Source organism: Aedes albopictus, chromosome 3 (genome assembly GCF_035046485.1).
Source record: "Aedes albopictus strain Foshan chromosome 3, AalbF5, whole genome shotgun sequence".
NCBI lineage: Eukaryota > Metazoa > Arthropoda > Insecta > Diptera > Culicidae > Aedes > Aedes albopictus.
The window spans coordinates 343,377,776-343,387,404 of NC_085138.1; the positions used below are offsets into that span (position 1 = coordinate 343,377,776).

Sequence of the window (9,629 nt, forward strand, 5' to 3'; positions counted from 1 at the left end):
AGAGTTATTCAACAGTAAATAGACAGTGAAACCCTTTTCCGTGCAGTGCCAGTGTTTCGATGCGATTAGGGCGTGTGCAGAAACCAATCCAAGAGTGCATTGCCAAATTGGCCGGCCTACCATGTTCTTGATCAGGTTCTCGTGTTCGATGTCCAAATTATTCTTCTTGCTCTGGAGCACTCGCGGTAGCGAAATCGATGCCATCGTTGCCTCTGCTTCGGGACACTTTTTCTTCCGGACGAAAAACTGACCGATTCTCCACATGAATAAATTGACCGCTAATTAGGGTGTCCCAGAATAAGTTTATGTTCGGGAAGTCAAGATACTCAGCCCTAAAATGGGAGATATGCATATTTGAAGCATTTTTTGGAACATATAGTTTATCTAAAAAAATGCACAAAAATCCTCAATTCGGCAATTATTCTCAATCAGTGGTTGTTTTTTGTTCAATATTTCTACCGTTTTTCAGTTAATTTATAGAGATGTTTGATAGCAATTAGTTTTTGACGTATTTTTCAATATTCTGAATTTGAAGCTAAACACAGCGATTCATTTTATCCTCCTTTTTGTAGCGTTCATGGTGTAATGGTTGAAGCCCGTGCATATGACGCCAAAGATCTGGGTTCGCATCCCACTCTTGACATACGTCATCACGCCATCATGATTTTCGTTATTTTTTTTATCTAGTGTTAAATATGTTTTCAAAAAATGACCTGGTGGAACCTTCGAACGATTTTTCAGAAAATAGAACTGTTCTACTAAAATACTTTAAATATGCAAGTCTTTTATTTTAGGTTGGATCATCTCGACTATTCGAACATAGATTTTTTAGAACACCCTACTGCTAATGAAATTCCATCAAGATGTTTGAGGAAACACCTTACTAGTTATCCCGGTCTCCGGTAATAACAATTACTTCGTTTAACTCTTCACTTGGCGGTACAATTTCGGGGAATGACCCACTCTCTGCATTCACTTCCCAATCCAAACTTTGTTCGGAGTCACACCTTTCGAAAATTTCCAACTCCCACAAAAACATTAGAGGCGTTCACCGCCCCCAAAATCTAGCACACAAGTCCTACGTCTCGTTTTTCACTCTGCACCCAGACAGAGCGTATCGAGAGCCCTCCGCGAGGGATTGAGGACGGCGTTGTAGTCAGGTACTTCATTCGCAGCAATCACTCGCACACAGAGAGAGTTACCGCTAGAAAAAGGCGTACGATCGAACAGAACTAAGTACCTAGCTATAGCACGATTCTTCCAGCTCTGTAGGTCAAACGATGCACTGCACTGCACTAGCACCGGGTACTGCGGTGTAATCGTTCTCGCACGATTCTTCTCACAACATATGTGCGTCGTCGAACACGTCGTCGTCGTCGTCGTTTTTTGGCGCCTCTCGCCCTCTCGATGAGGAGTGCAACTACGCGAACGTCTAGTGCAACCGTACGCCTCCGGTAGACTGTCGTCCCGGTCGTCGGTAGGAGTTGGACGAAGCAGCAGCAGCAGTGATTGCGGCGGAGTTGCTGCGCTGCTGTGTCGAAATGTTGAATGGAAGCCCCTCGCGCCTACCTATACAGCAGATTCCCACCTCCAGCTACAGCTCCAGTAAGCCAGCCGGTCGAGTAGAATTGTGCGTAGGGGAAATTGGGGTAGCACGCGCCTTCCTTGAGAAATGGCTCGAGGCATGAAATGCAGGGCAATTGGCCAATTGTTGAATACTACTTAAATGTTGGAACAGTTTCTGAAAATCGTTTTGTAAATCTAACTTAACCCATTATTATCTGAAGGACATGATTCTTGATAAACTTAAAAGACAGAATCAAGGGTTGCTCCAGGAGATTTCAGAAGCGTTCCATGGGGTTTTCAAGGATTCCAGGGGCGTTCAAGGTTGTTTCGGGGAGTTGCAGGAGCTTGCTGGCGTTCCAGGGGTTTCAGGGACGATGCAGGAGGGTTCAAGGGCGTTTAAGGGGTGTTACAGGGCGTTTTTGGGACGTTACAGGGGTATTCAAATGGATTCCAAGGTGTTTCAGGGGCGTTTCAGAGGATGTTAGAGAATTTCTGGGGTTTCAGCGATGCTCCAGGGGATTTCAATGGTGCTCAAAAAGTTTAAGGGGTTTTCAAAGAGTTTAACCCTTTGGAGCCGGAGGCACGCCCTCGAAACCTACCGGAACCTCCTGAAACCGCCTGTAATTCCCAGTGACGGCTCTGAAACTCTCCAATAAGCGCTTGAAGCCCTTTGGAACATCCTTGACCCTTCTGAAAATGCCAAAGGTCCCCTGAAGCCCTTAAACCCCCCGGAACAAAAAAAAACTCGTTTAAACCCCTGAAAACCCCTCTAACGCCTCTGATACTTCTTGAAACCCTTGGAAACCTCATGGGACAGCTTTGAAACACCTTGCAATATTCTCGAAATACCTGGAACGTCATCAAAATTCCCGGAACGTTCTGAAACCACTTGAAAACCCTTGGAACACCCCCAAAATACCCTGGAACATCTCTGTCACACCAGGAAACCTTTGGAGCTCCTCCTAAAACCTCAGAAACGTCCTGAAACCCCTGAAATGTCGTAAAACCCCTAGAAAGGTGCTTAAATCCCTGATATCCCATGAAACACTACTACCCCAATAGCACACTTGTTCTACATCAGTTTTTGTAACTCTTATATGACCAAATTTGGTCATATAGGCGTTATATTGACTTTTATAAAACATTTGTGCTACTAGGGTAAAATCTCCCGGAACGCCCTGGTACAGCTTGAAAACTCTAGGCACGCTCCTGAAAACCTCTGAAACGCCTATGAAACCTATTAGAACATCGGTGTACCCCCCCCCACAACACTCCTGAAACCCCTTGAACACCTCGCCGCTTAAACCTCCTGGAACACTCCAGAAATGGCATGAAAACTACCCAAGCAACACACATGTTATAATAGAGTTACGACAGCGCAAGTTTTGGTTTTATAGAAGTTTATTTTACGTTATTCCAACATTGTGTTGAAATGACGTAAAATAAACTTCTATACAACCAAAACTTGCGCTGTCGTAACTTTTATATAACATGTCTGTTGCTTGGGTATAGAAATATTCCCCTGAAACCCTCTGTACCGTCGGAAATGCCTTAACCCGTTGAAGCCGGACGGTCAATATGACCCCGGCGATAAAACCGAACACAACCAACGTATTCGAGGCCAGCGAGGTTGCAGCAGCACTGGCGAAATTAATCAGTTCCGATGGGTTAAAACTCCCCAAAAACCCCAGAATTCCACTGCAACGGCCCTGAAACCGCATTGAAATCACTGGAACGCCCCTAAAATCCCTTGTAACACTCCTAAAACTCCCTGGATCGTCCATGGAATGCTCCTGAAATCCCCTGGAATACCCCTGTTACGCCTCTGAAACCTCTTGCAACCCCCTGTAACGTCAGGGAACGCTTCTGGAAAACTTTAAAAGTTCAGGGGTTTTCTTTAAACGTCCTTGAACAAATCTGAAACCCCTGGAATTGCACTAAAGTCCTCCGTAACACCTCCAGAACTGCTTCAAAACCTTTGGAAGACCCAAGGAACCTTTTGAAAGCCCCTGAAATCTCCTGGAATGCTCCTGAAATCACTTGAAAACTCCTGGAGAGCTCCCGAATCCTCATGGAACACTCCTTGATCCCCTTGGAAACCCCTACCCCTACAATACCCTATAATGCCACATGAAACCACGGGAACGCTCCTAAAATTCCCTGAAACACCCATGAAACCTCCGAGTGCCCATTTAATCTCCTGAAATACTTTGAAACTTATCGAAGTCCTCTGAAAGCCCCTGGAATACCTTTTAACTCAAATAGCCTAGAAGAGGTTCTTAGAACCACCATAAAACCAAAAAAAGAAGATAATAGGTTTTATGACGGATTTTGGAACTCTTACAAGACTAACACGCCATCGAAATGTTACTTGGGAAACCTCCTGGCACAGCCCTGAAAATCCTCTATAACGCCCCTAAACTGCTTGATATCCTTTGGAAGACCTATGAACCTCTTCAAATCCCTTCGAATGCTCCTGAAACCGCTTGAACACTCCTGGAGGGCTCCTGAATCCCCATGGAATACTTCTTAACGCTTTGAAGTCGGAATTTTTCCAAGCGTTATTATAGAGTTTTTTCTACGTTTTTTGTGGTTTGGTGCTCAACAGTATAAAATGGGCAGAATATGATACAGAATATTTTTTCTGAAAATACTAGATCAACCAAACTGTTCTAGAGTTCAAATCCTAAAGTCTACGGTTCCTTTTTTCATTATACAAAGCTACGATTTGGAATATATCATGTCCAGTGAGTCTACTGAATGTTCAACAGACAGTATCAGATCAGTCGTGATATCCTGGGTTATCCAAACTATTCTTGAGTTCAAATCCTAAAGTCTACGGGTGTAACGGTACCTTTTTTCATTATACAAAGCTACGATATGTAATCTATCATGTCCAGTAAGTCTACAAATGTTTAATAGACAGTATCAGATCAGTCGCGATATCCTAGGTCATCCAAACTGTTCATGAGTTTCACAGAAGTTCACGGATCTGGGTGGGTTAGACTAGGTAATGAATTTTTTTATAGCACAAACAATGACACACAATGACAATGACAAAAAAATAGTTTCATACAAATTCGTACAACCTTAAACATTTCAAAGGTACATGTGGGATCCGTGAAGTTCTTGAAAAATAAAATAACATTAAGATACACTATAGGGATATTCCAGGTCAGCCAAACTACCTTGGAGTTAAGAACTTTTGGTCTACACTCGTAATATTAGCGATATCTGCTATACTGAGTAACGTTGCATCATCAATCGCAGTTACCGGACCAATCTGAAGTAAACTAGATATTATTATAAAACTTTGAGACACTCAGGGTCATCTAAACTGTCCTATATTAAAGTCCTTCAAATCTACAAGAATAACTTTATGTGTTATCGCCATAAATAATAGCATTGCAGAATCTGCTGGTATTCGTAGAACAAACGGAATCTCAAATGTCATTTAGAGACAATAAAGGAATATTCCTGGTCAGCCAAACTATCTCGGAGGTCAGAACTTCAGGCCTACTACGGGATCCGAACTTAAGAATAGTTTGGATGACCTAGTATATCCCGACTGATCTAATACTGTCTGTTGAACTTTCAGTAGACTTACTGGACAAAATAGAATACAAATCCTAGCTTTGTATAATGATAAAAGTTACTGACGCACCCGTAGACTTTAGGATGTAAAGTTTAGAACAGTTTGGATGACCTAGGATATCTCGACTGATCTGATACTGTCTGTTCAACTTTTAGCAGACTTTATGGACAAAATATATTACAAATCGTAGCTTTGTATCGAGAAAAAAGTTAGCATTACACACGTAGACTCTAGGATCTGAACTAAAAAACAGTTTGGATGACCTAGGATATCTCCAAAGATCTGATACTGTCTATTGAACTTTTAGAAAACTTACTGGACATGCTAGCTTTGTATAATGAAAAAAGTTACAGTCACATCCGTAGACTTTAGGATGTAAACTCAAGAACGGTTTGGATGACCTAGGATATTCCGACTGATCTGGTACTGTCTATTGAACCTTCAGAAGACTTACTGGACATGATAGATTACAAATCGTAACTTTGTACAATGAAAGAAGTTTCTGTTACACCTGCACACTTTAGAACAGTTTGGATGACCTAGGATATCCCGACTGATCTGGTACTGTCTATTGAACCTTCAGAAGACTTATTGGACATGATAGATTACAAATCGTAGCTTTGAACAATGAAAGAATTCACAGTTACATCCGTAGACTTTAGGATGTAAACTCAAGAACAGTTTGGATGGCCTAGGATATCCTGAAAAAAAAAATTCTGCATCATATTCTACCTTTCCTATGCTGTCCAGTACCAAAATCACTGAAATTCGTAGAAAAAACTCTATAAAAACGCTTCCAGTGTTTCATGGGGATTCAGGAGCGCTCCAGGAGTTTTCTAGTGGTTTCAGGAGCATTCCAGGGGATTTCAAGAGCTTTATGGGTCTTCCAAAGGTTTTCAAGCAGTCTCAGGGGCGTTATGGAGGATTTTAGTAGAATTCCAGTGGTTTCAGGGCTGTTCCAGAGGGATCTAACATCTCGATGGTGTGTTAGTCTTGTAGGAATTTCAAAACCCGGCAAAAAACCTATTATCTTCTTTTTTTTATGGTAGTTCTAAAATCCCCTTCTAGGCTATTTGCCTTAAAAATGTTACTTGAGTTTAAAGTTATTCCAGAAGGCTCTCAGTGGACTTCCATGGGTTTCAAGGTATATCAGAGGCGTTCCAGGGCGTTACAAGAGATTTCAGGGGCGTAACAGGAATTTTCCAGGGGATTTCAGGGGCATTCAGTGGTTTCATGGGTATTCCAGGGAGTTTTAAGGGGTGTTCCAGTGGTCAGTGGTCAGTCATAGCGGTTTCGTGGGGGGGGGGGGGGGGGGGGTTTGAAATTGAAGTAGTCTGAGGGGAATATTAGGGGTTTCAGGAGCGCTCCAGGAGTTTTCATGTGGTTTCAGGAGCATTCCAGGAGATTTCAGAAGTTTTCAAGAGGATTATGGGTCTTCGAAAGGTTTTCAAGCAGTTTCAGGGGCGTTATGGAGGATTTTAGTAGAATGTTAGGAGTTTAAGGGCTGTTTCTGGAGGTTTAAAAGGTATTCCAGGGGATTCTAAGGACAGTTTAATTCAGGGGTTTTGGGGCTGTTTTAGAGCGTTTCTGGAACTGTATCGAGGGTTTCAGGAGAGCTCCAAGAGTTTTAATGGCGTATCAGGAGTGTTCCAGGGTATTTTAATGGCGTTTTAGGGGTTTCAGGCTCCCTCCACCCTCTGTCACGCTATTTGCCTACCTCTAAGATACGTATTGTCACACTTTTCGAGACCGCTTATCCTCCCCCAAATGATGGACGTAATTTATGAATGTTTCTTTGGCGTTTTACGGGTTTTCAGGGGCGTGACAAGAGTTTTCCAATGGTTCCAAGACGTTCCGGTAGATTTGAGAGGTATTCCATGGGATTTCAGGGGCATTTCAGGAACTTCAGGGGCATTCAAGGGAATTTAAGCACCTTCTAGGAGTTTTAGAGAATTTCAGGTGCATTTCAGAGGTTTTCAGGGGAGCTCCAGGGATGTTTCAGTGCATTTTAAAGGTGTTCCAAGGGTTTCAAACAGTGTCTGGGCGTTCCGAAAGATTTTGATGGCGTTCCAGGCGTTTTGAGGATATTGCAGGGGGTTTCAAAGTAGTTCCATGGAGTTTCCGAGGGTTTCAAGAAGTATCAGAGGCGTTCCAGTGGATTTAAGGGGTTTTCAAGGGGATTCAGGGTTATTCCTGAGGGTTTCGTATACGTTCCATGGGTGATCCGGTTGTTTTAGGCACTCCAGGAGTGTTCCATGGGATCTTAGGAATTTTCAGAAGGTTCAAGGACGTTCCAAAAGGTTTCAAGCGTTTTGGAGAGTTTCAGAGCCGTTACAGCGTATTTTAGTTCGTTTCAGGAGGGTCTGGCTGATATATTTGGCCTTTTTCAAGAGGACCGGACTAAAAAAGTAATATTATTGCTATACAACATTGAACACTGAACATACAACATAAAACAGAGTATTTGTGCCTGAAATTATAGTTTCAGATACATGTTGGTTTTAGTAAAATTTCTTCATTATTGTGAAATTAGGGTGGCCTATCTACTTTGAGTGATAGAAATATCTGGTTTTAATAATTCAATAAACGCTTACAAAATGTTTAACAAAGATATATAGGAACTAACTTGGAGCAACTTTGCCGAAGGAAGCATTATAGGGTATTGGTTCCCTTGTTAAGCATGTGGCTCCCATTTTCATCCTACGAAAAACAAAGGATTGAAGCGCTGTTTGTTTTGTTTCTTATTTTTGTATTTTTTGTTAGCAGTGAGCACCCATGAAAACAAAAAGAACGGAATCAATCGGTGCCGTAATCGCTTGTTTTCGAATGAGATGAAAATGGGAGCGTGAGATTACTGGTGGAACACATACCCTACATACTTTCTCTTACGGTTTTTATCCAATATAACATCATATATTGTTTTTTTTTGCAATACTTTGTTTAAACACTTATAGAATTTTGAATGTCTCACAATTTTGATGAAATCGTCAAGTTTGTATCTCATGGATTTTCAGAGCTATGACTGTTTTACTATGGCTTCTAGAAAAGTTCTTTTTCTGTCGAAAATGCCAATAACTTTATGAGAAATAATACATTGAGCTCTTTGGAAATAATATTTGACAAGCATTAGTCAAACTATAGGAACATCCCTTTATTTCACAATAATATAACTGGCGTTCCATTTGAATAGGTCGTATGTTTGCTGTAATTGCTACGCTGATACGACCTATACTCAAATCGATCGCCAAATATGTTACCCAAACGGCGCGTATTACACCGATTCTCCCCACGGAGCACAGTTTGAGGCCTACTACGACGTGAGAGGGAATGAAGGAATTGTGCAAAACAACAACGGGAGCGGGAGAGCGAGCGGATGCATAAGCGCTCTTTTGCTCATCACGGCAATGCTCGGAGCAATGCAATACTTGCACAACTAACTACTACGCAGAACACTAGCTGGCCACGATAAACTGTCATGGAGTGCTCGTTGATTGATGATGAATCATAAAAGTTATCGCATTAATTTTGTAAACAAATCATAATTCACAGTGCTAGATTGAACGAATCATTTTTTTCTCGGAACTGTCTTTTTAAACTGCTCCAAAGATGCACATTAACTGGATCGTAAAACCCCTATAGGGTTTGCATCTATCATATGCCCTAACAAAAGCATTAATTGGTATTTGTAAACATTGAAATGTCATCGATGCAGGAAACAAGGGAGTCGTCCCACCAGCATTTCATCAGTTCACTGTTCCAGTATCACGATAAACCCTATTCAATATAAATACTCACGGTATGCTCACAGTGATATCCACACGTTTAACCGTAAACCTACACTAAACACAACAATATTCACTTGTTTCAGCACTAATTCTTGCAGATGAAATGCAATTAAAAACACAATTTTACCTAATCGGAGTAAGCGGAAAGTTCTCCAACTAGTGTCGGAACGAATGTCACTTTTTCTCCAGAGAAGAAAGAGGAATTCTTATTAACACACATACTGAATACTTCAGGCTTTGGGGGACGCCATCTTTTGAGAGGTACGAGAAACTAGGAGGAAAACATGACGGATTGCAACGTGCATGGGTGGTGCAGACTGAAGCGTTTTGTGTTTTAATCAAGGGTTAAACATTCATGAAATGATTAATAATATGAGTAAGACCTACATTAGTTTTTGGAAATTTTACTCAAAATTAAGGAGCTTGGCCTATATAATCACCAATATCTTGAATCCTACTAATTTGATGCAAAAATTATGTTCAGATGATTGAAACATACTATATTCAGCTTTATATTTAAGGTACACCGGGGCAAGTTGAAACGGGTGGGGCAAGATGAAACACGAAGTTTTAAAACAGATTTCAATATAATTTGGAAGTTTGTCCTTCGCTAAAAGACTGTTTGAATCAAAAACTATGTGTTATGGCGATCAAGCTGTTTATCATCATTAGAAAACATTATG

At 41.3% G+C, this 9,629-nt stretch overlaps 1 protein-coding gene across 9 annotated transcripts in view; it reads right to left on the reverse strand.

The window, feature by feature from the left end:
• The window catches only part of LOC109408623 (huntingtin-interacting protein 1), a 122,969-nt gene extending 113,833 nt beyond the window's left edge, over positions 1-9,136 (reverse strand). For 4 of the 9 annotated variants that reach the window (XM_062843145.1, XM_062843146.1, XM_062843147.1 and 1 more), the window contains exon 1: positions 121-246. In XM_062843145.1, the coding sequence (XP_062699129.1) occupies positions 121-204 (84 nt within the window). In that variant the 5' untranslated portion in view covers positions 205-246. Of the gene's footprint in view, positions 1-120; positions 830-916; positions 1,210-1,240; positions 1,514-8,956 lie in introns of those variants that run through there. The other 5 variants (XM_062843149.1, XM_029865043.2, XM_029865046.2 and 2 more) reach the window with 5 other exon arrangements.
• Positions 9,137-9,629: the final 493 nt, after the last annotated feature.